This window comes from Physeter macrocephalus, chromosome 1, assembly GCF_002837175.3.
Source record: "Physeter macrocephalus isolate SW-GA chromosome 1, ASM283717v5, whole genome shotgun sequence".
Classification (NCBI taxonomy): domain Eukaryota; kingdom Metazoa; phylum Chordata; class Mammalia; order Artiodactyla; family Physeteridae; genus Physeter; species Physeter macrocephalus.
In genome coordinates, this window is record NC_041214.2 from 76,089,135 (window position 1) to 76,117,062 (window position 27,928).

Consider the following 27,928-nt stretch of genomic DNA (forward strand, 5'->3'; position numbering starts at 1 on the left):
AGCCTGTGCTCCGCAACGGGAGAGGCCACAACAGTGAGAGGCCCGCGTACAGCAAAAAAAAAAAAAATTATCCCTGTCAGCCACTCTAATCTTTGCTACCCTTGATTGCTCTCTTCTTCCATCTTCCTTCCAAGTGTTTTGCTGTCCTCTGTTAACAGCCCCAAGGAGCATAAAACATAATCTGGTACAGTGTCATTTTGTCTTGTCTGTTTCAGAGGACAAGACAGACTATATGTTTCCATATGCAGAGCTGTAGCCTTCAACTTTAAGCAAAAAGATTATCTCTCCTTTAATACCTGAGTATTTCACAAATCTCTACATAGTAGTAACTGAATTAGTATCCATTAAGAAACAAAAATAACAAAAAGTACTATGAATAAACTACCAATTTTAATCACAAGAGCACGTGTGTGTGTGCATGTGATCGCTAGCTATGAAATATTTCTTATATGGGTGAGAGGCAGTGTTTGGTGTGGACATGGGTTCCTACATCCCCAGGGTCAGGATGTTGCCTACACTTGCATGCAAAGATGCATGGTTGAGAAGATGAAATCCAGCCCATGCTCTAATCTCCAAGGCGTTCAATCCTCTGCCTGGAGGAAAGAGGGTACTTTTCAATTAGTTTGTCCAGACAGGCTGCCATTGGATCCTTTTTCTCCACCCAGCACAAAGGCACCTCTGTGCCAGCGCTGGCCCTATCTAGTGGCTGATTACAAGCTCTGACTCTGGAATCAGGCCTGTGTGTGGATTCTCGCTCAGTTGTGTGGCATTTGGCAAGTTAACCTCACCTCAGTTTCCTTATCTGTAAAATACGGATAACAGCATTTCTCTCCATAGGGTTGTGCTGACTCCCAAGTGCAATAGGACCCCTTTACCTTCATAGACTTCTTAAAGCTGTAGTGAGGAGACAGGCCCTGGTCACTGGGCTCCATTCGTATCTTACAGAACACTATTCCCTGTTCAAATAGATAGATTTGCCTCTGGCTGGGCTTAAATCGAATTAAATCCTTCATCTTATAACGATCCTTGTGAACTGTCCAGACGTTGAAAGAGCCATGCATCAACAGCTTGCCCAGTTTTCTGATATCGTCCTTTGGGAAACACAGACACACACAAAAAGAAGCTGTTAAATTACTTGACGGGAAAGAACTCTTAGGGGTCTGTTTTCAAATTACAGACCATGCTTATTTTAAGTTTACAATCTTACAAGTGCCAGTCAGGCTAATCTGTCACTAATCAAAACTACAATTTTGTGAGCTTCACTGAGCATGGCATCATTCAGTTATATAAGGAAATTCTGCAGCTGTATAAGGTAATAAACACAAAGCATGTTAGTAATACTTTGAACTGAAGATATTGGTACTCCAATATTTTTGTCTTGCAATTAATTTTAGCTAGCAGAATTCCATTTCTTCTTCTTTGTTTTTGATACAAGACACTACTTAAAAAGGCCAAGAAATTAATATTTTAATTATGTTCGGGAGAGCCAGAATCTTTGCTGCATTATGGATCTTTGGTAATCCACGTGTTCCATCTGTATCCTTCAGGTATATGAGAACCTGAGAACTTGAGATTTGTTCTGAAAGGAGAAAGCTTAGTATGACCTAATCTTCATAAAACTGTAATGGAAATGGTAATTACATTCAACTCTGCATTTTTCAGAGTGAGTGAACAGTGCAAAGATAATTCCAAATGACAAATTTTTTATTTCATCTTTTTGGCTCTAAGGCACACACTATGTCTCCTTCCACCATCATATGTCTGGTTGAAAGTCCAAATGAAGTGACCTGGCCTTCTCTGAGCTCTCTCTAAAGGTAGTGGAGTGTGATGAACTAGAAATGTGGTATTTTTCAAAAATTATATCACTTAAAGTAGATAATCAAGAATTTATTTCCCTGAATCAAAACACCAAAAGGAAAAGTTATTTGAACAGGACCAGGACAGAGACATTTCCCTGAGTTACATCTAGCTGAGATAAAGCCCTACAATTTCTGATAATTGTTACTAGACATATGTGCATTTTATAACTTATTTATATTGAACAAACTGTGAATACCTTTAAAAAAATGAATGACTTTATATCTGAAAGTCTAAAAACAAAAACTTCAAGGGCAATAAACTCTAGTCATTTCTATGGTGCTTGTGTCATATTTTCAGAGCTATTTTTCTCTTTTTGCTTTGTAAAATTTACATGTGTTAAATGTAGTGAATAAAATCCTCATTGAGGAATAAGAGCCCCATAAGAGTCACAAGGCCTTCTCTCCTAAAAGCATGATGCTTCCGCTGCAGGTTGCCCAGGCTTAGCTTGACTGCACCCCAAGACAGATGGGCGATGGGTCCATGAGGACGAGTGAGGAGTTTTTCACTCTATCCACATCCTTCCTGCACCCACTCAAATGGAAACACCCCAGCCCTCAGTGATTGCTTTCTCCTTTACACCCATTCAATTTGTACAATTCAGACCTATAGAGTACAGGAAATATGTTTAGTCAAGGCAGCTGGCAAAAGTACATGTTTAACATTTGCCACAGGAATGATTGTAATCAGCAGTTTCTATTAAAAATGTATTTATATTTCACCCCATTTCAAAAATTAGATACATCTTATAAAAATATATACATTATAGGCAGACAGAAAATAACCAAGGAAATTAGGCTGAAGAAAAAAAATAGAGATTAAAACAGTAAGATGAAGAGGATGTACATAAAACCCATACAATATAAAGCACATAAAGTTGCTGCAGACTAGACTTTGACCTTCTAGCAGGCTGTACAGAGGGAAATCTGGTGAGTTATATGATTCATTATGTCCAAAGACATACCCAAACCAGTTGTTAAGGGAAAGCATGGCAATTTGTTAATAAGACGTGAGAGAAATTTCTCCCATGAGTCTTCATAAAGGGTCACTGCGTCAAATACTGAGCCCACCTTCAACCGCATCCCAGAATAGACAGATGAATGGATTTTAGGTAAAGCTGTTTCTAAGAACACATCTGGGGAATGTGGAGGCATCATTTCATAGTATAGCTTTTAAAAGCAATTCTGAAAGAGGGGGAGCAGGGGAACAAGCCCAGGTGTACACTCTGATGACCCTGCAGAGGGCTGGGTGATGTGAGTTAAGGTGTCTGCCAAGGCCGTGGGCTGTAGAGGCAGAAGAGGCCACCCTAGGCAGCGACATTTTTGTCCTTTACAGCCTCTGCACTTCTCATCCCTCCCACAGCCAGCAGAGCAATGAAGAAGGTAAGTAATCAGAAACTATGACGAAGAGGAAAAGACACCAGTGGGGGGAAAGAACCAGTCAGTGGCTGGTGAGGGGAGAGGACATACCTGGCACGTATAGGCAGAGCACACAGGTGAGAACCCCAGCTCCCTCCCAGGCCAAAGCCCTAGAGTTGCTGTGGATCCTGGAATTGTTTAATTCTCACATCCATGAGCCCTGTCCTGTCATTGTTCTGACTCTTCCTGAGGCTATATGGTTGCCTTTTCCAGTAAGCCTGTCATCATTGGAGGTCACTAGAGGGAATCACTGGGTCTTCTGAGATGAGTTGGAAGAGATGGGCTACATATCATCCAGGACATCTTGCATAAACTTTCTCAGGACCATGCTTGTGATGGGATCAGACATCTCAATGCTTGAGGCCCATCCTGTGGTGGCTGAGGGCACATGCCCTGTATAGCAGTGATGAAGGACAGGTGTACATACGTTACCGTCATCCAGGACACATGCCTGTGTGGAGGCTACTCTGCCTCCAAAGGGAAGAGGGTAGGGGGATTGCTCTGAACAGGACCAAGGATGACCCTTGGGCATCTTTTCAACCATATATATCCTTTCCAGTCAGACAGGAGTTGGTCCCAAGGCCAGAGACTACGTGTACAACCTCTTGCAGATATTTGTGCCCTAAAGTATGGAATCATTTATTGGCATTTAGTGAGTGCCTGAGGGGACACAAAGCTAAATGCTCAGCACTGTGAGGAAGCTAATTCAGTGATGACCTTGAACTGGCTTGAATAGTATTTCCCAAAAAACTCATGTCCACCCAGGATCTCAGAATGTGACCTTATTTGGAAATAGGCTCTTTGCATATGTAATTAGTTAAAATGAGGTCATACTGGATAAGGGTGGGCCCTAATCCAATGACTGGTGTCCTTATAAGAAAACAAAGACACACACATAGAGAAGACAGTTAGGACGATAGGCAGAAATTGGAGTGATGCAGCTATAAGCCAAGGAAGCCAGGAGACAAGCAAGGAAGGATTCTTCCCTAGAGCCTTCAGAGGAATGGGCCTGCCGACAACCTTGATTTTGGACTTCTTGCCTCCAGAACTGTGAGAGAATACATTTTTGTGTTTTTTAGCCACCTAATTTGTAGTGCTTTCTTATCGCAGCTCTAGGAAATGAATGTAGCCTCAACCAGTTTTTCCACTAGTGATGTAATAGTGTGGCCATCACTTTGGTGTGTTGATTAATCTGATGGGTGTGAGCTCACAGATACAACATAGGGGTTGCCCCAAACAAATCAGCAAATGAAATGTCAGATGGTCTCCCTGATATGGGAAATGATGGCAAAATAATCTAGTAAATGCTACTATTTTCATTTGTGGACATTTTGTAGGTAAGAACTCTGAGGTAAGAATTTCAAATGTGAATACATCGACCAAATGAAGAATCTGACTGAGAGAGTGGCCGTAGGAAAACTAGCCTCCAGAAGGAGACTTCTTTTGGGTGCCCAGGTTTTCACTCCTGGCAATGACAGCTAAAGGGACAGAGCTATATACTTCTTGCACAAAGAGGCAGGAAACATCTGGATAAGTGAATTAGCACAAAGCCTGGTCCAGAAATGAAAAGCAGAAGGTATGGGACTGAGGGGCCTGTGATTACAACTGCCAGAAGCAAAGGGGTTCCTTCCTTTCCAGCCTAAGTACACAAATAAGTCAGCACTGGGGCCCTTTATGCAGCATCTACCAGGTGCCAGGCATGGTGCTAGGTGCCCTATGATTTAATCCTCATTTATGCCTCACAATCACCCTTTAACATGGGTGCTGTGAAGGTGGGATGATGTACAAGGCAATTCCACTGGGCCATCAAGATTATTTACTCAGCCTTATCTCTGCAGCCAACACTATGGTAAGGAAAGTGGGAACTAAAATAGAAAATAAAATACCTGGCCCTAGCCCACAAAAAATTTGCAATAAAAATAATTCCTTTATCGAATAACATAAATTTGTTTCAGAAAATAAAATATTTCATTCAACCTTTACTATTCAACCTTGGAACATGTTCCTGGCAAGTGAGGATTTAAAAGAACTCTAAATGCATCTATATTTTATGCACTGAATTGAATAGGGGGGGAACTTTGTTTTGTAAAGAGACGGAAATAAATTACATCTCAGTGTTCCACAAAACAAATTTTCTTAAAAAATTTTTTCTTAAATCTTCTGTGATTAAATTAAACCAAGAACTAACTGAGTATACACAACGGGGAGAAAATGTAAATATCAGAAGGGCATTTTTTCTAGTTGTTTTAATTATGAATTCATCCCACCAAGTTCAATTTCTTTTCTTCACAAAACCAGGTTAATATTGGATGTCAATAGAGAAACTAAGAAGTTAAGTTCTGGATTCATCTCTACCTACAGCATGTGATGGTAAACACCTTGTGATAAAGTTCTACAAAGCTGATGCAAAGAATCTCAGAATCATTAGATCTGAGTTAATAGCAGTTGAGTTGTTAGTAAACTCTAAACAGAATCAGATGAAGAATGTGTTGAGAGGTTGGCACCCTGGATAGGGAGTGAAGAGATCCAAGAAGTAGTCCTGGCTGATGACCACGTGATTGGGGTAAGTCAACTCTTCTTTCCATGGACCTGTTTCTGAATCAGAAAGTTGAAAAGTCCAATGCCTGCTCTTCCATAATTCAGTAGGATTATACAAAACTGTCAGGATACATTACCTAATGTACTAGATGTAAAGCAAGTTAAAGTCTTAGTGAAAAAGAAACCATGGAGTGTATGTCAAAGGTGCAATTCTGAGAACACATGGGGTAGAAAAGTTCTTTGCCTTGGTGTTAAAAAATCTCTAAAATTCTATAAACTCATTCATCTTATTTGCATGCAAACCAGCTTGGAATGAAATCAGAGTAGATTGCTATTTACTCACATTTTAATCATTCTTTTCTCATAACTTCCTCTTCCTATGTTACTTACACTCAGAATAATAGCTGGGAGTTTTCTGCCCTGAGTACAGGTTCCAGGACACTCTTCTGATTCAGGGAAAGGGACATCTGATAGGGGTAGCTGACATGTGTTCAAAGATGAAAAGAAGAACTGAAAGATGTTCCAAATGATTAAACAAATTGCTCTCTTGACTTTTCTTAGCCAAAGAAGGAAACAGGGATCATCAAGAAAACAATCCCCTCTGCCACACACCCCATGGTTCATGAATACCCTCTTGAATCTTGCATCAGTAGTAAGCAGAGAGCATTCTGGAGTCCCAGGGGACAGTAACGGCATCGCTGCCCAGATCTCAGCAAACCCAGTGGGGCTGTTTCTGAGATGCTGGCCAGAGGAAAACCAGGAGGGAGGGAAATCAAAAATCACAGGGTTTTTTGCCCCTAATTAATTTGCGTGGTTTGATTTCTGACAAGGAAAGAAAAGAAAGGTCATTTCATCTACCCAGACCTCAATAAACAGTATGTTAAATCCAGGTAAAAATGAAAAGGTAAAAAAGAGAAGGAAAGTATCTGTGTGACATGTACCAACAATTCTCTGAATGCTTGATCCCTGTGTGGGAGGCAGAAGAATGGCCTCCCAAAGATGTCCATGTCCTAATCCCTGGAGCCTGAGACTAGGTCAGGTTACGTGACAAATGAATTAAGGTTGTTCACCAGCTGACTTTGAGATGGGGAGATTATCATTGATTAACTGGTTGGACCCAATGTAATCACAAGAGTCCTTAAAGGTGGAAGAGAAAGAAGGGGAGGTCTGAGTGATGTGATGGGAGAAGAACTCAACCTCTGTTGCTGGCATTGAAGAGGGAGGAAGATGCCATGAGCAGAGGAAGTGAGTGGGTGGCCTTTGTAAATGGCAGTGAAAGAGGTTTTCTCCTAAAGCCTCCAGAAAGGAAGGCAGACACCTTGATTTTAGCCTAGTGAGACTATGTTGTACTCCTGATCCGTGGAACTGTAAGACAATAAATTTGCACTATTCGAAGGCACCAAGTTTGGGGTAATTTGTTATGACAATGACAGAAAATACCCCTGAGTCAAAATCTAGAGTAGCTCACAGTGAAAACCAGCTGAATATTAATTATGTCCCAGTCCCAGGGCAATCATACAGTTATAGAGGATAGTTTGCCTGGAATGCCTGGGGCTGGCCTGCTTGGGATTAACTCTAACGCCAGAGTTGAGATGGCTCAGCCCCCCAGCACTCTCTCTTTGGGTAATTTTCTTTAAGCACTTGGATTAAGGGATATACAATATATGCTTATTGGGCCTCTTCTGGGATCTGTGATGTAAAATGGGGTTAGGTGTTCACTTAGGACCCATTTTCAAAGTAATTTTCACAGAGAAAATATAACTCAAGAGGGAAAATCTTTTAATATTTTAATGGTGCCACGAGTGAGAAAATAAATTACTCCCTCAGCACTTTCCCCTGCCCAATATGTTCTGGTCCCTGAGTTCTTGCTTTTTCCAGAGTTAGGGTCAGTTTCAACATTCAGGATCTAAAGGACCACAACCCAAGATTCCTAAAAATGCTGAGGCGCTGCTTGGAATCTCGTAGCACAGGTTTGCTGACCGATTTAGGTAACTTTCCTCCAGAGTCAAATTCCCTTCCCACAGATCAGTTCTCTAACTTTGCCACAGTATCTGCTACCTTTGTAATACTGTGCCTGCCTTTTGTTGAAATGTCCCAGCACTTGCTATGGAACATACCGGACATCCAGTGACTGCTGCCAGGTCCACAGCCAACTCACAGGACTTGATCAAATCCTCCATCATGGCCAAAGCTTGTTGTAGGTCATCTGAGAAGGCTGAATCCTTGGTCCTCTCTGGCCCATTCTGTGGAAACCAAATGCCTTGTTGGAAATCAAAAGGTAAACCATCTACCAAGGGAAGAAGGGAAACAGGACAGAGATAAGGAGCCACGGATCCAGCCAGCATGAAGCGACTGAGAAGGTAGGTACATCAACCTGTTTCCCTGCTCCCAAAGAATGGTAGCTAAGGATATTTGCTGTTTAAGTACAATATATGATACACACACACACACACACACGCACATACAAGCAAAATCATTACACTTTCTGCACATTGTACTAATGAAGAATGAAGTTCATAAAATCATGGACATTATATTCTGGCTATACAAGAAACATCCTGAGCTTTTGTAAAGCATGAAAACCCCAGCCCTTTTAAATAGGGTGCTCTCCCTTTTACTCCCCTACCCTCAGGGCCTATTGAAAAGTACAATCTGAGTATCATATTCCTGTATTTAAGGTGACAGTCTTATTCCTATGGGTAAAACTATACTTAAAACCATCCCAGAGGAGAATATTTGTAAACTTTAGAGGCAAAGAATGGGCTGCTATGCAGAGGTTTACTGATGATTTATGTGTAAACACCATAACGGTGGCATCTGCCACACTGAATCTCCCCGAGCTCTGCCCTTTCTCTCTCCTCTCCTCCCCCTGCCCTTCCCATATTCTATCACCATTAAAGATGCCAAAGAGGTAAGCCAACGTGATCTGCACCTCCCAAACAGCATAAAGACCCAACATTAAGGGAAAAGCTAATTTAAGAGACCAACGTTCCAATTATTACTATTGTGACACTTAGGACGTAAGAGGGATGTTTGTTTCAGCTTGAAAGTCTTTTGCTTAGGGTTTCCGTATTTTATTCCCCTGCTACCTACATAGCACATTTATCTGTTATCTGGTAAATACAAACAAAAAGATTTTGGCTTCGTCCTTTTTTTTTTTTTTTTGCGGTACGCGGGCCTCTCACTGTTGTGGCCTCTCCCATTGCGGAGCACAGGCTCCGGACGCGCAGGCTCAGTGGCCATGGCTCACGGGCCCAGCCACTCCGCGGCACGTGGTATCTTCCCGGACCGGGGCACGAACCCGTGTCCCCTGCATCGGCAGGCGGACTCTCAACCACTGCGCCACCAAGGAAGCCCTTTCTTTCTTTCTTTCTTTTTTTTTTTTTTCAGGGTAAATTCTTACAAACATTATTAAACTCCTCTAAACCAGGCTAGCTGCATTTGCTCCAGGCTATAAAATTACTACCTGTGCCTTGAGCTTCCTTTAATCTTAAGGCATCCCCACAGCATCATCTGAGCAGAGAGGACCTGCAAATGACCGCCCCTGAGACACATGCCTCATGTAATTCTTGTTAAAACCAGAATTTTATAATAGAAAAATTGAAAAAACCCACTTCCAAGCCACAAATTTCTTCCCAATCTGGTGTGGCCAACACTTCTTCCAAGTTTCTTCTTGGTTGTCTTAGAATTCACACACATATACACACACATTTGGAAGGGAACAGGGCATAATGTATATAGATTTACTAAGGCATACAAAGAAGTAAATATAAATCATTCATAATCCTACCATGCAGGAAAACCACCGAAGGGATTTTATTATATTCACTTCCAGTCTTTTATGTATGCATTTTATACCTTCGCGTACTTTTGTATTCCAGTAAAACATTTTTATGTGGAAGGAAGAAGATATATTACCACTTATCCTATTACAAATCCCCTTTGAAATTGTCTTTTTTTGTTTTTTCCTGACTATGAATTATAGGATGCATATTATTTTAGAAAATTTACACAATAAGGATCATAAACAAAACAAAATCGCTCTTAAGTCCTTCCATGTATAGGCAAACACCATTAGCAGTTAGTACATAGAATGATATTTAATATCCAGTACCTTAGCCGAACCTCCTTCTAGATCACCTGGGTCCATCTCCAAATCCTCAGATGACTCAAAATCCAGCAGACCCTGCATTAACCCAAAAGCTTTATTGAAAATCAAAAAGTAGAAGGCCAACTTAATCTGTTGTGCAAACAATCTCCAACCAAAGCTAAACTGAGGATGTATATAAATTTGTCTGTTTGTCACAAGTAAGAGGGAAAGAGTAAATGGTACATTCAGCACAGAGTTCTTCACAAACATAGAATCACATTGGACACGCTATTTTGTAGTCTGTTTTTTCTCAACAACGTATCATGAACATTTTCCCATGACATTATATTTATTTTAAAACATGGTTTTTAATTGTGGCAGAGTATTGCATCCTATAGCTAAATCATAATTGATTAATCCCCCCTACTGTTAAACATTTAGTTTCAATAATTTTTTACTAAAATAATAATAATCTTTATACACTTTTCTTAAGGATAAATTCCTATAAGTAGAACTGTTAATGTTAAGAGTGGTGATGCATGTTTCCAAGTTCTTTAGAGAAGGACTATGCTCCCACCAGCCATAAATTAAAGCTTTTTTCACCAGCCCCTAGCCTACATGGAGTATTACCATTTAATGCTGTACCAAAACATGCTCACAGATGCCACTCTCGGAGGGAAGCAGAGGGTCATCAGCCTCACTCCCAGGCTGGTGTGATGGCTTCATGTATAAAACAACAGCTGCACGTTATGTTGCGGAAGCTTCCTGGGGGTCAGCCCTGAGTGAGCTCTCTACTGCGTCACTCACTGGCTCCTCACAGCAACCTGTGCAGGAGGTTCTAGTGTCCTCACTTTACAGGCGAGAAAACCAAGGCCTGAGAGGTCCAGGCATCCCACACTGGCAGTGACAGAGCCGGTGCAGCCAAGGCTGGGCCTGCTGATGCAAAGCTGAGAGGGTAACTTGTTCTGAGGGCAAAACGTTGGCAATAAGCTTAACTGCCCTGAGCCCCAGTTTCTTCACACTCCAGAGTCTTTTGGCACATCTGATGGTGGGGATTAAATAAGAAATACAGGTGGGTGTGAATTTTGTTTTGTATAAAACGAAATGACTTTCTCTTGGCCTCTGATGATGGGTTTAAAATTAAAGGAGCATCTAGTTTTGGTGTGGGGATGATCCAGGATTATGTTGTGACTGATGTATATTAGTTACTTGTACATTTTTTTTTGGATCTTTGCAAGGGGAGAACTACAAGTAACGAGTTTTATATAATTAATTTAAATTTGTTACACGTTTTCATGTTCAGGATAAACAATTTTTCAACCTTGGGTGAAAATACCTGCAACAGTTTAAGGTGACTGTGTTTTACCTTAGGACAACTGTTTCATGCCAATTTGTGTACGTGTGTGTGTGAAAAGACTTCAAAATTGAGTTAAAAGATGTAAATTTAAAGTTGGTTGTGTATCTAATCTACCCCAGGTTCAGTAAATAAACAATTCTTTTTAAAAACAAAAACAAACAAACAAAAAGAAATACATGTGGGAAGATGCCCAGTAAACAGCAGGGGCTTATTTTTAAATTAAGTGAGAGTAGCCACTGGGCAAGAGCTGCTTATAAAAGTTAATTCAGAACAGACCTTGGAGGAGTGACCCTAACCTTTCCCTGAGGTCACACCTGGGGAAGCAGCTTTGACAGAGCTCCTGTCCTGTGTGTGGGGGGGGCGGGGTCTGGGAGTGCTCTCCTGCAGTTGTGCTGGTGTCAGAGCAAAGAAAGAACCACCTAGGGATTCAGCAAAACAAAATTCATTCTGTTATGCTGCTCTTGAGAAAAATCCTCAGTCTAAGGGCAGAGGTAGATGTCACAAAAGGAGAGAAGAAACCAGTTTTGCCTTCTCCCCTCCATTGTTTAAATGCATGTAAAATAGTAGCTTTAGGGGAAATCACACCTCTTTCCTGAAGCTCCTTGCCCCAGCTGTAAAATGGAGCAGATGATATCTTACCTGTAGATATGTTACCGAGAATAGAGGTCTGGCTGCCTCCCCACCCTCTCAGCTGCCAGCAGTGTGGTGGCCTCCCTCTTCCCCACTTTCCTCCCACGGACCTCTGCTCCCCTAAGCTGGGCTCTCCTTAGAGATCCATGTTCTGGCCGCATGATGGACTAGCCAGGCTCCCGGGACCCTATGATTCTTTGGTCTTATTCCTCATTGAGGAGGCTGATTTAGATCTGGGGACAGAAAAAGCCTGAAATCTAGACATAGTTTCACCTTTGGAAGTCGAAGTCACAATTCTACGAGTCTAAGGAAAAGAGCACCATAGCGCCCACATCTGTTCTCCAAGCACAGGAAGCACTGTCTCATTGACTTACCTTCAACAACATCTGGTACTTTATAAGTCTCTGGCTTGGTCCTCTCAGATACTTAAAAAGAGGGAGACTGTGACCCAGTTGACGCTGGCATACCTTGAAAAGCCAAACAGAAACACCATAAAACAAAACAACACACACACAGAACAGAAGCAGCATTTAAATACAAGAAGTGAAATGAGCTCTTCATGGAGAGAAGGGGCAGCTGTGTCGACCAGTTTCATAATGTTATTGGCTGTTCAGTCCCTCAGGAACAGTGTGTATCCTTTCTTCTTTCTTTTTTTTTTTTTGCGGTACGCGGGCCTCTCGCTGTTGTGGCCTCTCCCGTTGCAGAGCACACGCTCCGGACGCGCAGGCTCAGCGGCCATGGCTCACGGGCCCAGCCGCTCCGCGGCATGTGGGATCTTCCTGGACCGGGGCACGAACCCGTGTCCCCTGCATTGGCAGATGGATTCTCAACCACTGCACCACCAGGGAAGCCCAGGAACAGTGTGTAAAATGAGAGTAATGGGAAAGGGGATAGGCTTGGCTAGTATTTTTATAGGCAAGTAGGGATGCCGGAACATTTATTTCTTTTAGAAAGTAAGTCCATTAGGAGGGAGACAATGGGGCAGGCTTCTGAAAAGGCTGTCTTAGAATTGGGGTTTGGGGGTGGTGGAGTCTAGTCAAGGGTACATGATGGGTACATCATGATGGGTACATCATTGATATCATTCCAGGGAACCCCAAAGTGTGACTTAATTCTACTTTTAAAACCCATCCTAGAAGAGGACCCTGGTTTTCTCACCAGGCTACAGCTGCTCCTTACAGGGCTGTCCCATGGAGACTGAGGGCAGCATTGAAACTGCCAGTGTATAATTTCAAAAAAGGAGAGACTTTTAATAAACATAAATCTCAATGCCAAATTCCTCTTCTTAGTTCATACTTTCAATTTCTTTACAAATTGGATGTACATAAACAGTGTCCAGGGAAAACAGTTTGTGGGAGACCTTAGAAACACAATGTTACCCCAAAGTAGGTGCAGTCTTGACATTCTTGCCAGATTGCTCTGGCTCGGGGCAGATTCTTATGATATTTAAAATATATTTGAAGATCTTCTTTCTGGGTGAGAAAAAGTTAGAACAAATTAACCAGGTAGCATTTTTCAGTAAGAGGACAGGATAATACAGTTTATTCATTCATTCAACAGGCCTGAGTATTTTCAATGTATAAGGAACTGGGGATGCACAATAAATAACCTTCTGTTGGGGTGAGTGTGTGATGGGGAGATAAACACAGGGTTATAAACAACGCAGATGTGAATGGAGTGCTGTGAGAGCAGCTACAGGACTCTGGTAAATAAATAAGTAAATTCATGAACAGGAGGCGAGTTTTAACTTTATCCTTTCTCCTCTGCTCTTTATCTGGGACACCAATATCTCCCCCAAATAGTTCTGCACTGAGTAATAAAAAGGACAAAAAAGTGCTCGCAGCTGATGGCCTCTCCTTTCTCTCTCCCCACTCACCCCTTATTACAGTCATCACGACGCCAACCCTACAAATAAACCTAAGAAACAAGCGAAGGATAGAAACGTCCCAGAAGGAAAATGTGGCAGTTTCGACACAAACCTAAGTGGTCTGGGCAACCCCTGCCTCAGATATCACCTTCAACCTGCAGCACAAGACTCCGAGACTGGAAAAGCTACATGACTATCTCAGTGCTAGAGATCAAGAGGGATTCCAAGTGCTATGTGACCTATATTCTCATTGCATCAAAGACTGTGAGAGGTGGGAACACATCTGCCAATATCCCAGATAGAAAAGATACCCCCAGCCTGTGGAGTCAGCTTGCCAGCTTCATCCATTCCATCAGGAGGACCTGGTCCGTCCACTCAGCTGTGCTTGCCACAGAGCCTGGGCTGCTCTGGCAGAGATGACCACGTGGCCACTTCCTTGGGGATTTCTGTGTCCCTGTCCTCTTGCTGAGGCCACTCTTGATGTCCTTCATCTGGACATGGGTTATTTTTTCCCTTACAGCTTTCACTATGTCTATTCTACTTCTAAACACCCTGCTGTAGTGAATGATTTCCATTTCTATAGCTCTTCCTCTCTCCCGATGGATTGTAAACGGTCATTTCACTTCACTACAAGGACTACAGCAACTCTGTCCTTTGCTATTCTCTCCAAGAAAAATTACACACACACAGACACACACACACACGTTTAAGAAGGCAGACAGCCCTTGAGAAATGTTGTTCAGACTGGTTAAGAAACTAGAATAATAATTCAGAACTTAACAATAATAACTTCCTTATTCATTCACTCCAGAACTATCTGTTGAGTGCCTTTGATGTGCCAGGCACTGTGCTAAGTACATTTGTTAAACTCAATGGCTCCCAGAGTGTAGTAGCCTAGACTTGGGGAATACTCCTGCTACACTGAAGGCCAGGCTTATAAAACACTGCAAATTGATTAAGGCATTTCACCCACATTTGGTTTGTCAGAGCACAAAGACATTGGCCTTTTGCTCCTAAAAGGATTCAAGGTTTCATTGCTTTCAACACTGAACACCAGAAGATTCTCAGAAGCTGGAGGAGATTGGAGATCCAGCCTTCCACCCAGGAAAACATCGCCAACAGTCGGCCACCTTTCCCTAACCCCTCCCAGTAACAGAAAGGGACCTGGTTCTCTTGGTGAATGCTGAGCTGATACCTGTGTTCCTGAAACCTTCTTCCCTTAGTCCTGTGTCTGCACTTGGAGCATCACAGAACATTATATGCCTTCCAGTACTGAAATACAACTACTGACATAAATTTGCTCTCAGTCCAAAATTTCTTAGAGAAAGCATGTGCACTAACCAGCAGCATACGAAAGTACCTGATTCTCCTTACTTCCCTATAGAATAAATCAGGAGGCTAAGAAAATTGCTACCCCCAAACTCATATTCACACAGGAAGACATGATTTCTTATGGATTAAGAAGACTGTGGCTCAGGTTCAGTTCTTGGCTTTCTTACTTACAAACTATTTGGTCCGAGGTCAGTTACTTAACCCTCCTTCACTTCAGTTTCTCGTCTGTTAAGTGGGCTCACAACAGCAGTCAACTCCTATGATTGTTGTGCGATTAAATGAGAAGATGTATAGAAACCTCTCAACAAATGCCCAATACATGCAGAGTACCCAACAAATGGTAGCTATTGTCAAAGCATTTTTTTACTTTTGTAGAGTCCTTCTGTGCTCATTATTTTATTTGATTTCCACAACTTTACATATTGGTATACTAAGCTTGTTGTATGGAGGAGAAAAGTGAAACTCCCGGGGTTTAAGTGACATACTTGAGGTCATGCTGATAGCAAGTGGCTCAACTTAGATAAGAAGTTAAGTTTTCTGAGTCCCACCCCAGTGTTTCTTTCTATTGTACCATGTGAGATCTCAGAGCAAATGGTACTCAAAGTAAACTATTGACAAATGCTATTCTACATGGAGGTTGGTCTCTGGGGAAGAATCTTCCTGGATACTACAAGCTATTGAATCTGATTGAAACACTTGGCTAGAGCAATATTTCAAAATTCTTGTTCATGATTAGTGGAAGTCTGTAAGTTATTACTGAGAAGAGGTAAACTGCTGTAGTAAATAGTGGGTGATGGGCCTGCCTTATTGGCTAACCAATACAGGTCTTTGCACAGCTGTGACAATTCCCTCAAGGATTCTCAAAGGTTAAGTAATTGTGGTTTTTAATTACTTCCTTTGTCCCAGAGTAATACTTTGTGCTTGGTAAGAATTTATTACCTGTATTTTGTCCCCAACATCATAAATCATATCAGATTATATGCAGGTTTGTGGTCTGGATTAATGATTTCTAAGGTTCCTCCCAACATGGGGGAGGAACAAAAAGCTTTGTAAAACTTTACTTACAAAAAGCTTTGTAAAACTTTAGGAGAGGAATTTTTCTAAGAAAAGATGTTTAGTTAGCAATTGCCTGACCATTTCCTCAAACTTGGCAATTTTAACTTGAAAATATCCATTTTTTTTTTCCCCACAGGAATTTGGTCTTTTTCTCATACAACAATTTCAATAAGTCTTTGCAATAATGATATAGTCAGTTATGAAATATTACTAAACTCTGCAACTAGATTTCACATTGGTGGTTTGATAAGCGCAGAATTGCCAAACAGTATAAAACACGAATAATGCTATCAAAGTAAGTCAAAAAGGAAATTAATCAGATTGAATACAAAATGGTTTTTAATGTATCTTGAATACTGTCACTGGATGAAAAACCTATGACAAAGCTGTGACGGAAAGCCCAGACAGGGCTATGGAAGGGGTCTTCTAAGTCAGTCAGAGCTCTGAGGGTTGAAGACTCTGTTTCTCCATTATGTCTAATACCTTGACACCTGGGGATTTTTGTTTGCTTGCTTTCAGTTTATCACAGGTACAGTAAGTCCCCTACATGTTCTGAAAGTGTGTTCGTAAGCACAATTTGTTCGTTAAGTCCAACAAAGTTAGCTTAGGTACCCGAATAACACAATCAGCTATACAGTACTGTACTGTAATAGGTTTATAATACTTTTCACACAAATAATACATTAAAAAAAACACAAAAAGAAAAACATTTTTAATCTTACAGTACAGTACCTTGAAAGTACAGTTAGTACAGCACAACAGCTGGCATACAGGGGCTGGCATCAAGTGAACAGGAAGGAAGAGCTACTGACTGGAGTGGGGAGGGGAGGTGGGCGATGGTAGAGCTGAAGTATCATCATCAACAGGAGACGGAGGGCAAGATGCAATTTTATTCACGCCTGACGTTGATGGCACAGGTTCTGGTTCCTTGCTGGATTCAATTCTATCTACCCTCTTGAAAAAACAGGTCCAGTGATATCTGGGTAGTAGCTCTTTTTTTCTCATCATAGATGACAGAGTAGCACTGGATTGCATTCTGAACCGCTGCTGCAACCTTCGTGTACCATTCTACATTCGGGACCTTTGCCTCAAAAACTAACAGATAAAGAAAATCCCCTGCACGTCTTTTTTCTTTTTTTTTTTTAACATCTTTACTGGAGTATAATTGCTTTAAAACTGTGTGTTAGTTTCTGCTTTATAACAAAGTGAATCAGCTATACATATACATATAACCCCATATCTCCTCCCTCTTGCGTCTCCCTCCCTCCCACCCCTCTAGGTGGTCACAAAGCACCGAGCTGATCTCCCTGTGCTACGCGGCTGCTTCCCACTAGCTATCTATTTTACATTTGGTAGTGTATATATGTCCATGCCACTCTCTCACTTCGTCCCAGCCTACTCTACCTCTCCCCATGTCCTCAAGTCCATTCTCTAGTAGGTCTCAGTCTTTATTCCCATCTTGCCCCTAGGTTCTTCATGACCTTTTTTTTTTTAGATTTTTTGAATTATGGTTTTCTCAGGGTATATATACCCAGTAGTGGGATTGCAGGGTGGTACGGTAGTTCTATTTTTAGTTTTTTAAGGAATCTCCATACTGTTCTCCATAGTGGCTATATCAATTTACATTCCCACCAACAGCGCAAGAGGGTTCCCTTTCTCCACACCCTCTCCATCGGCGCGTCTTAGTACCAACTACATCACTGCTGCTTTTACGCTTGCTTCCAGACATCCTGGGCTTGAAATAAAGACACTGTACTACTGTACTCTATACAGTACTGTACAGTACACAAAAGCACAACCACTTGCAGAGGATGCACGCACGTGACAATGTACACCAGACACGTGAACTAACTTATGTTATCAGATATGTGAACGCACGTTCGCATCTTTGAAAGTTCGCAACTTGAAGGTTCGTAGGTAGGGGACTTACTGTACTGCTCTTAGACTTATCAGTCATCATTTGAGCTGTTTAAAAATGCTTAAGTTGTTTGATCTATTGTCTCAAGCTCACAAAAAGAAAAGAAGCAAGAGAATCAAAGGAAGGGCCGGTTGGGAGAGAGAGAGAAGAAATGGGAAAAGTTTAGAAAGCAAAGGGCGCTGGGCTCATCTCCAAAGGAGGAAGAAGGAGGCACTTGGTGGGGAATGATGCCGGCTACGGCATTTCTCTGAGCCAGCTCCCAGGGAGCACAACTGGCCCAAAGAGCCAGCCTATTTATTGCCCAAAGCCAGGTGGAGAACTGGCAAGAGGGGAGAGGTCTGTGTGGTGGGAAGGGAAGCAGACAGAAATACGGTGTTGTAGGACAGGAAGTTCACAAATGGGGTGCTAAGTGGAAGACAGGCTGTAGACTTAAAATTTTCTAACTTTCCTTGATGCCGTAGAAAATAAAATGGAAGAAAATATATTTTCTATAGTTTCAGTTTAGTACTTCTTTTGAGAGTGTTACTACAACTTTAGTGAAGAATTTAAGCCTGCTGTGTGATTCTTGTCCTAAAACAGTTAGCTTAGTCATTCAGAGGAGGATCATCTGCCTCAGGGGTCTGGGGGGCCTGTCTTCCATTTCAGGGGGCTTGGCAGGAATCCAGGCTTACAGTCGTTCCCACCTAGCAGGGTGAGCTCAGTCAAACTGGACTCAGCTCACACAGGCTGAAGTACTGCAAAGGACTCCCGCCTTGCATTCAAAAGGCAGATATAAGTTTTTAGACCACTTGTGTTTCCATTTGCCCTTGCCACTTACACAGAAAATTAAGGGCTGACTTTAATCACATGTTTATTTTGAGTTATTGGGAGCACAGACTTACTCTCTTGAGAAAGCAACGTGCCAGAAGTTCAGGGTTTTCAGTGCATTTTTCCAATTCTTTTAGAAAAGTCCTAGGGAAAGAAAACGATAATAATGCTTTGATTTTTACATGTATGGGGTTAACAAAATTTTTTGAAGTAAAATCACATAAGGTTTTAAGAGGTGCTTAGAAAAATGCTGTTTTCCAGGCTTTACTGCTTTTGACTCATCTTCAACATGCTGATTTGGAAGAAAAAAATGTATTCTGTGACATTACTAGGATTCCCTGAAACCACTCATACCAGTTCTGGTAATTCTAAGCACCAGCCACAGACAGCCAGCATACACTGAAGATCCCTGCTACATGATAGTAATGTTAACAAGAACTGCTGTTACTGCTGCTACTACAACTATCATGGAGAGCTGACTATAAATCAGGCATAAGCTAAGTGCTTTGCAAACAATATCTCATTTAATCCTCCACCAAACCTTGTAAGACAGGGTTTCATAAGTGTGAAACCTGAGGTTCAAAGAGGCTGCATAACTTCTCCAGAGAAAGCAGAAATGGGATTTCCATTTCAGCCTTGTGTCTGACCAATGGACAACAGATGTGGTTAAGAAACAACTGTAGTTCAATTCACCAAGCAGTCTCTTCCCTCCTGTCAATTAGATGTGTGATCCTGGGGCCATTAGAGTGAGTAAAGTTAGTAAACAACTTGTGGTTTTGTCATCTGTAAAATGAAAGGGTTGGAACATGATTTCCAAAGTCCCTTCCTTCTCTCATTCTCTAGAACCCAACACCCAAGCAGCCCTGGGCTGAAAGGACAATTCCCTGACCAGTTAGCATTTTCTAACACCCTGGTTCCCAGCACTCCGCTACGATAATAGGTATGTGGACTTGTGTCTTGGTCAACTTTGTATTCCCAATGCTGAACACAGTGCCTGACACAGAACAGGTGCTCAGTAAATGCTGATGCGTGAGTAGATAAATAAGGAAAGGAACCCACAAATGATGCCTGACACCAGTACATGCTCCATTAATGTCTTTTCCCTTCTTCCTCTGGGACCTTGTGACACTTCTCGCCTCCTTCTTATCCCATCCCACCCCAATCCAATCCACTGACTCTGGACTACTTGATTAAGCCTAAAACTGTCTAAGCACTTTCATCTCCAAATTCCATCAGTCTGATTTCCATCCTTCTCTTATTTTCCATTTTCCCTGATAATTTGAATGAATATATACCTGTTGTGAAATTCATAAAGTTCTCTAATATTCCCAAAGAGAAATTCCTTGTTATTCCGAAGAACATCTGGAATTAGATGCTTCAGCCAAATAAAATCCATTGGAATGATATATCCCTGCAGAGGTGGAAACAGGGTAGGTTTTACAAACAGAAACATATAAGAGATGATCTGACTTAGCCACTCCAGGGACCAAAACTTTAATAATTGGGGAGTAAGGCACACATGTCCTGAAAGCCATTCTGTCAAATACATTCTTTTGATATTATTTTCCTCATGTGTCTATCTTCAGAAGAAGATGGCTTAATGGCAATGATAATAAGATGGCATTTTTATAGGAAGAACAAATCTATTTTTTAAATTCATCACATAAGTCAAATGTGAAAGGAAAAAACTTACCCATTATTTTATGACCTGATGCAATTACTATTGTCTTATTATATTTCCTTCATGACTTTTTCTAAAAAGCTGTTTTATATGGATATAATCACAGTACATATATAATTTGTAGTCTGTTTTTCCATATGCATTTTAGACTTATAAATTTCTACATATATTGTTTTAAATTTAATCTTACAAGCATTCATTTCAATGTTGCTGTATATTATTAAAAATAATTAGTTTGTAACAGTTGACTAATACATCATTTAGTATGTATATAAGACTTTATCAACCATTCCATTCCCTGGACATTTGGTTTTCTTCTGATGTTTTATCATAAAAAATTTATATTAAAACTTTGTACATATAGCTTATTTCTCAAGATTATTACCTTAGGAAAATAGAGAAAATATAAATTTTCACTCAAGCAAAAAATGCTACTTAAAACAATAAGAAACAATTCTCTCATTTATTTATCAAAAACGTTTAAATTATCATACCCATTGTTGGCAAGCATATGGTGAACCTAGGTGGGCATTGCTAGAATCATGTGAATTGGTACAATCCGTTGAAAGTTATTTTGTTACATGAACCAATAGTCATAAGAACGTTCTTATTCATACTGAAAAAACCACTTGTGATATTATAAGACCTGAAATTTGGTGGGGATTCTAGAGAAATATGGCAACTATTTTGAGTTTCTTTCTGCAACAAAACTTTTCCAGTTTGAATACATGCTTAACTTTCCCCTGCCCCAAATCTACTTACGTCAATTATGTTCTTAATCTCTTTTATATAAGTCTCTTCTGTCTCAAGCAAGTCACGTATAATGCGCCTAAATCGGCAGCAGGTGGGAAGATGAAAGAAAGAGAGAGACAGAGGGGGGGTGAGGGTGGGAAGCAGTGATTTAGAATTCTTTTAGAATAATGGTCATCAATACAGTTCCCCTTAGTGGCTCATCTACTTAGGTTGTGGTCAGTTCATTCTGTTCTGTTGAACACCCAAGGCCAACATCTCACAAAAGCACACTCTGATCACACTGGCATGAGAAGAAATGGCAAAGTTAAAGGACTCAAAATCCATTTATGCAGCATTCTCTATGACCTGTTTGTGAGCCATAGCAAGGGGGTCAAGAGGGCAGACATTGGAGTCAGAAATACCAGGATGGGATCCTTGGTCAGGAAGGTCTGCCTGATCCCTACATCGCACATGTGGTTTCCTAGATGTTCTCTCCAGCCTTCTGCTGTTTCATTGCTCACATCAAGATCTTGGACCTACAAGGATGCATTTTGTTGTGCATGGGGTTAGATGGATGGCTGTCCTGCCCCCTTCCTCTGGCATTCCATATTTCCGTGTGATTGAGTTTCTCAGCCAGAAGACATGAGCTCTGTCTGCTTCCCCTGAGAAAGGCAGGTGGGAGGTGTAGTATGCAGAATTCTAACATGGCCCCCAAGATTTCTGGTCCCTGGTACACACACACACACACATCCTCCCAGTTAGTCAATCAAACACTAACTTAAGTGCTGCTGGGAAGGTATTTTGTCATTCGGTTTTGTTCCAAATCAGTTGACCTTAAGATAGGTAGATTACCAGGTTGGGCACATCCTAATCTCATGGACCCTTTAGGTCTGGGTCTAAAAGTCAGAGAGATTGGAAGCCTGCGAAGGCTTTAGCACAAGGGAGCTTCTCCTTTGCTGGGTTTGGAGATGGGGGGAGGGCATGTGGCAAGGAAGGCAGCCAGCCTCTAGAGGCCAACTGGCCCCCAGAGACAGTCAGCAAGGAAACAGGAGCACTAGTCTTGCGGTTGCAAGGTACTGAATTCAGCCACAACCATATGAACTTCGAAGAGGATACCTTCTAAGAAGGGCAACTGGCCAACACCTTGATTTTATCAGTGGGACTTGAGCAAAAAGCCAGTCTTGCCATGCCCGGACTCCTGTCCCAGGGCAATTGTGGGCTGAGCTGCTAAGTTTGCGGTCATTTTTTGATGCAGCAATAGAAAACTAATAGAAAGAGTGAGGCCAGTCCCCACATCCATCTCCAGACAGACTGCTTTCTTTCTCTCCTCAGGCTGTGTGGCCATAGTTTTTCTTAGGGCTTTCTTTCAGGCCTCCAAGCGAATCAGTGTTTGTACAAGTGTTCACATGTAGAATATATACATTTATGGTTTCCTGTGAGCTGTTGGTGGATTATCTATTAAACAGTAGCCTACCCTAGAAAAGAGTTTCTTTTCCTCTCATTAGAATGGGTATGACAAGGGACAAATAAAGGACACAATGTAGGAAAGTCACACAAATACATAAATGGCTATTAGTCTTATGAAAAAAATGCTCAATATATACGAATCCAACAAAAACATATTAAAAAGAAGTACAATTTTCAACTTCTATAATATGGCAGACATTGCAAACCTCAAAGGAAGACCGGCAGATGAAGATATGGAAACACACTCAGATAACATTGGTGAAAGTACAGATTTGTGCAAGATAACTTGGAAATATCCATCAAAATTTAAAACACATGCTCCTTGACTCAGTAATTTCACTTCTAAGTACGTTCATTGTTTGTAATTAGAACAATAGAACGACAACAACCAGATATAAACTGGAAATTACTTAAATTATGGTACATACATATAATGAAATGCTATGCAGTTTTTTGTTTTTTTTTTGTTTTTTTGCAGTACGCGGGCCTCTCACTGTTGTGGCTTCTCCCGTTACGGAGCACAGGCTCTGGACGCGCAGGCTCAGCGGCCATGGCTCACGGGCCCAGCCGCTCTGCGGCATGTGGGATCTTCCCGGACTGGGGCACAAACCCGCGTCCCCTGCATCGGCAGGCGGACTCTCAACCACTGCGCCACCAGGGAAGCCCCAGCTATGCAGTTTTTAAAAAGCATGAAGCTGACTGAATCATGCTGACATGACACAGTCCAAGTATTTTAAGTGAATTTAAAAAAACAACCAAGATGTACAACAGTTTGCAGAGTATGACTATTTGTGTAAAATTTATACTATGTGTAAAATGAGTGTATATGCATACATATATGTAAAATTGTATATGCTTAGAAAATTCATGCAAAGAAACTTAAAACATTGTTAACAAGGGGGGTGGGAGAGGGTAGGGGTGGGAGTTTGGGATTAGCAGATTCAAACCGGTATATGTAGAATGGATAAATAGCAAGGTTCTACTGTATAGCACTAGGACCTTGGGGAAATATACTCAATATCCTGTGATAAACCATGATGGAAGAGACTATGAAAAAGAATGTATATATATGTATAACTAAGTCACTTTGCTGTACAGCAGTAATTAATACAACATTGTAATTCAACTATACTTCAATAAAAAATAAATTAAAAAAACATTGTTAACAGTGATTGCTTTTAGAAAGTGATACTGAAGACTAGAAATAGAGGAGAATTTTTACATTTTATTCAGCACCCTTTTTCAATCTTTGATTTAAACAGAAACTTTAAACATCTACTGCTTTTCTAATTAAAAAAAAAGTTTACATGACATTTTAAAATGAATGTTACTGGAGGTAATGACATATAAACCCCATTTGAGAGATATAAATAAATCCTACAATCTACCTATTTTATAGCTCAACAATTATTCTTTCTTAAAAATGACAATTTCCATATCTATTTATAAATGCTTGTTATAAGGCAAGACTGATAAAGGATAGCCACTGACCAAGGATACAATTGCAAGAAGTATAATTCTACCAAAAAAGTTACTCTAAGATCCTATTTAGCTAACGGTGTCTCTGAGTAAGAGGTTCCTTTGCTTTTTGTAAATCATCCTGAAATGATGATAGTTACTATGTCAGAAGGAAATATAGGCCTCAATACCAGTCTGTTTCTATGAGCCATGACATAAAGTAGGACCACAGCAACAGTTAAGCATTCATAGAAAGCCAGAGTACAGCCAGCCTCTTATGTCTCCGTGAAGCACTGGGCTTAAGCAACTTGGCAAGGCCGTTTAAGAATGTGTTGACGTGGGCTTCCCTGGTGGCACAGTGGTTGGGAGTCCGCCTGTCGATGCAGGGGACACGGGTTCGTGCCCCGGTCCGGGAAGATCCCACATGCCGCGGAGCGGCTGGGCCCATGAGCCATGGCCACTGAGCCTGCGCATCCGGAGCCTGTGCCCCGCAATGGGAGAGGCCACAGCAGTGAGAGGCCCACGTACCCCAAAAAAAAAAAAAAAAAAAAAAAAAAAGAATGTGTTGACAATTAAATGAAGTCACAAGGCAGAAGTAACTAGGTGGTAGGCAGAAATCAATCTTATCATCCAACAGTTACATAAGAACTTAGAGACCCCTAGGAGTCTTTACGAATCTGACACAAGAAAAAATCCACAACTCAGAAGAAAAAAAGTCCCTTGTCAGGTCATATCCCAGTTCCAACTGCTTCATTTTACTTATTTGAGTGCAATGGATAAAACTCCAACAATAGAAAGTCTCCTGAACACTGGTAGCCTTCATTTCTGTTCAGATTTTTTAAAAAAAGTTCTCATACCACTGTTAACCATTGTTTTATCTTTCTTCTCCTTTGTTTTCCTTTCAAATAACTTTATAAAATGGGAGAAAATCGATGATTCTAGCTGACGATTGCCTGCTTTATTATTCCAAAGCACATAACTTTGTTCACAGAAAAAAATCAAGGATTTAATATCTAAAGTCATCAAGTATATATAGTGTAGATAAAAAACAGAAAACATTGGGAGTACTCAAGTAATTTTAAAACCTTAAACACCTAGAGCAATTTATGCCCTGGTGGATATCTACCCAGAGGTGGAACACTGTAATTAGGATGGGGTTCATAACGCCAGATCAGCCCGCATGAATGTAGTCTACACTGAATGTATACTCTGGCTTTGTTTTACATGTAAAAGTGGTTATCCCCTCACCCACACCCCCAGGTCATTAAGGAGGAAATGGAGGCATAAATGTGTTTTAAGGGACTGTTTCTTCTCTGAAGCCATATTTCAAGGTAGCATTAAAAAAAAAGCTTTGGAGATCTGGTTCCATCCTATATGACATCTCGTGTTTGTTTAAGATGATACCATAAGCAAGAGGCAAGAAAGGAAAGCCTTTTAAAAAAATGAATGCACCCCTATTTGGTAAGCAAGATCATTAATGTAGTATGTACATGTTAGGATCTCCTGATAAGTTTCTTCTTTGCCCACACACCTTAATCTGTTCCCCCTTTTAACCCTTGCCCCTCACCCCCTCCCCAATTTCCCAGCTCTCCAATAGAAGAGTATCCTCTTGGAAACCAGTCTGTTAGAAATATATTTTTGCTCATTACCTGTCAATACAATTTGCCATCAAGAGATTTCATTTACTCCTCGTATTCTATCATATGACTCGCGTCAGAAAGTATTATAGATTTTCACTTTAAAAAAGCTAGTTTTCATCTAATATCCTCTTTGCCAAATGGAAAGGTCTATTCTTATCCGTTTCAAACCCTAGAGCATCTGATGTAATGGATACTCATCTTCTTAAACCTTTCTCTTCCTTTGGTTTCTCTTTATTATTCAATCTTCATTCACCACCCACCTCTCTGTTTCTTCTCTATTCCTTCCTTGCTTCATCTTCCTCCTTGTGTCTAATGTTGCTGCTCCCCCAAGGTCTGAACTCAGGTTTCCAGACTTCCTTCCCTCCTCTTCCCTCATGCTGTTGACTCTCCCACATCATCATTTTCCTGCCAGACTTTTGGTCATGCTCAAGCCCATGTTGCCAATGGTCTACATATGTCTTCACCTGGATGCCTCCCAGACACCTCATCACCTCAGGCTGAAAAAGAACTCATGAGACAGTAATAGCATGCATATCGATGGAAGGGTCATATTCTAGGGTCCCTAAAACACAGTTGTCATTGCAAACACCTCCCTGCCATTATCGCTTACATTCAATCTGTCACCAAGCCTCATCTTTTCATCTCTGAACACAACTCTTGGAGTCACTGCTTATTCTCCATTGCCGACGCCACCAATACAGAGCAAACTCCCGAGCCTTCTCATCTTGAATACATTAGTGTACTCCTAGCAGCTCACTCTTGCCTCTGAGATCTCACTCCCATCAATCTATTCTACAGACCTCCAGTCTATGCCCTTCCTAAAGCTTCAAGTCCATTATGGCATCATACTCCCTCTTCAAAAACTTAAAATAGCTTTCAATTGCCCACAACTGTCAATATTCCTTCCAGGATTTCAAGACTCTCCATTCATGTGAAAAGAATCTTCCTAGGGGGCTTGCTCAAAAGGTAAGTACAGACCCACAGATTCAGAATGGGGAGCAATGGATGAAATATAGAGGTAGAATCTGTAATTTTCACAAGCACCCCACATGATTCTAATGCAGATGTTCCCTTATTTGACTAAGTAACACTGAGCTGATCCACTCCTTTAAGCCACCTACCCCCCTTTAGTTAGGCCAATGGTATCATTATTTTATACTTCTTTTCAAATTCTAATCATTCCTGAAAGTTCCATTTCTCCCTTTTCCATGAAAACTCTTTCCAACAGCTTCAGGTGAAATTAGTACCACAGTTCTATCCTTGCCTCCCAGACAAAAACCATTAGATCCATTTACCAAGCGTGTACTAGCTCCTTATTATGAGCCAGGCACCATGATAGGTACTTGGGATAGAGAAATGTACCAAAATGCCAGGCCTTAGGGAGTTCATAGTCTAATGGCAGAGACAAGAAAATCAGTGACTCCTGTGCAGAGTGATAGGTACCAGGTAGCCAGAGGAGTCCGGAGCACAGAAGGGAGGGGACACTGCCGATTTTGAGTTGAGTGAAGTTTAATCAGAGTTTTGAAAAAAGCAAGCAAGGGGACAAGGACAGGGAACTGTCCCAGGCCAAGGACGACAGTGTGGAGGAGGGAGCAAAGGTGAGAGATGTATGCTCTCCCAGTACTTGTAAATTCTTTGGTGGGGCTGGGCCAACAGTCTAGTACGTTCATAAAACGCTAGAAGCAGATATAAACTTAAAGACCATCAGTTAATCCTTATATTACAGATGGAAAAAGAAAGCCCCAGAGCCATGCACTGACTTGCCCAAGGTCTCTGGCTTTGGCAAAGTCAGTGTTCTTCCCACTACATTATGTTGCTTCTCTTGGCCTATGTTTGGGGTGCATCTAAAGTCCTGTTTGCTGATTATGAAATAAAACACAAATTAAAATGAAACTAGCATGGTGATATAAAAATACTGGGTTTGGGCTTCCCTGGTGGCGCAGTGGTTGCGCGTCCGCCTGCCGATGCAGGGGAACCGGGTTCGCGCCCCGGTCTGGGAGGATCCCACATGCCGCGGAGCGGCTGGGCCCGTGAGCCATGGCTGCTGGGCCTGCGCGTCCGGAGCCTGTGCTCCGCAACG

General features: G+C 41.3%; 1 protein-coding gene and 1 long non-coding RNA gene across 2 annotated transcripts in view; one reads left to right on the forward strand and one right to left on the reverse strand.

Annotated features, from left to right (window-relative positions):
* Positions 1-27,928, reverse strand: part of MCF2L2 (MCF.2 cell line derived transforming sequence-like 2) — a 251,845-nt gene that overhangs the window by 25,845 nt on the left and 198,072 nt on the right. Inside the window, exons 16-23 of the mRNA XM_024124235.3 lie at positions 21,314-21,380; positions 20,166-20,281; positions 18,945-19,014; positions 13,270-13,362; positions 12,265-12,357; positions 9,928-9,999; positions 7,931-8,056; positions 876-1,091 (exon numbers count right to left, since the gene is read on the reverse strand). Of these exons, the coding sequence (XP_023980003.1) occupies positions 876-1,091; positions 7,931-8,056; positions 9,928-9,999; positions 12,265-12,357; positions 13,270-13,362; positions 18,945-19,014; positions 20,166-20,281; positions 21,314-21,380 (853 nt within the window). The remainder of the gene's footprint in view (positions 1-875; positions 1,092-7,930; positions 8,057-9,927; positions 10,000-12,264; positions 12,358-13,269; positions 13,363-18,944; positions 19,015-20,165; positions 20,282-21,313; positions 21,381-27,928) is intronic.
* Positions 5,588-14,441, forward strand: LOC112065028 (uncharacterized). Its single transcript, XR_002891788.3, has 3 exons — positions 5,588-5,838; positions 7,912-8,173; positions 13,779-14,441. It is a non-coding gene; the product is annotated as an uncharacterized lncRNA (long non-coding RNA).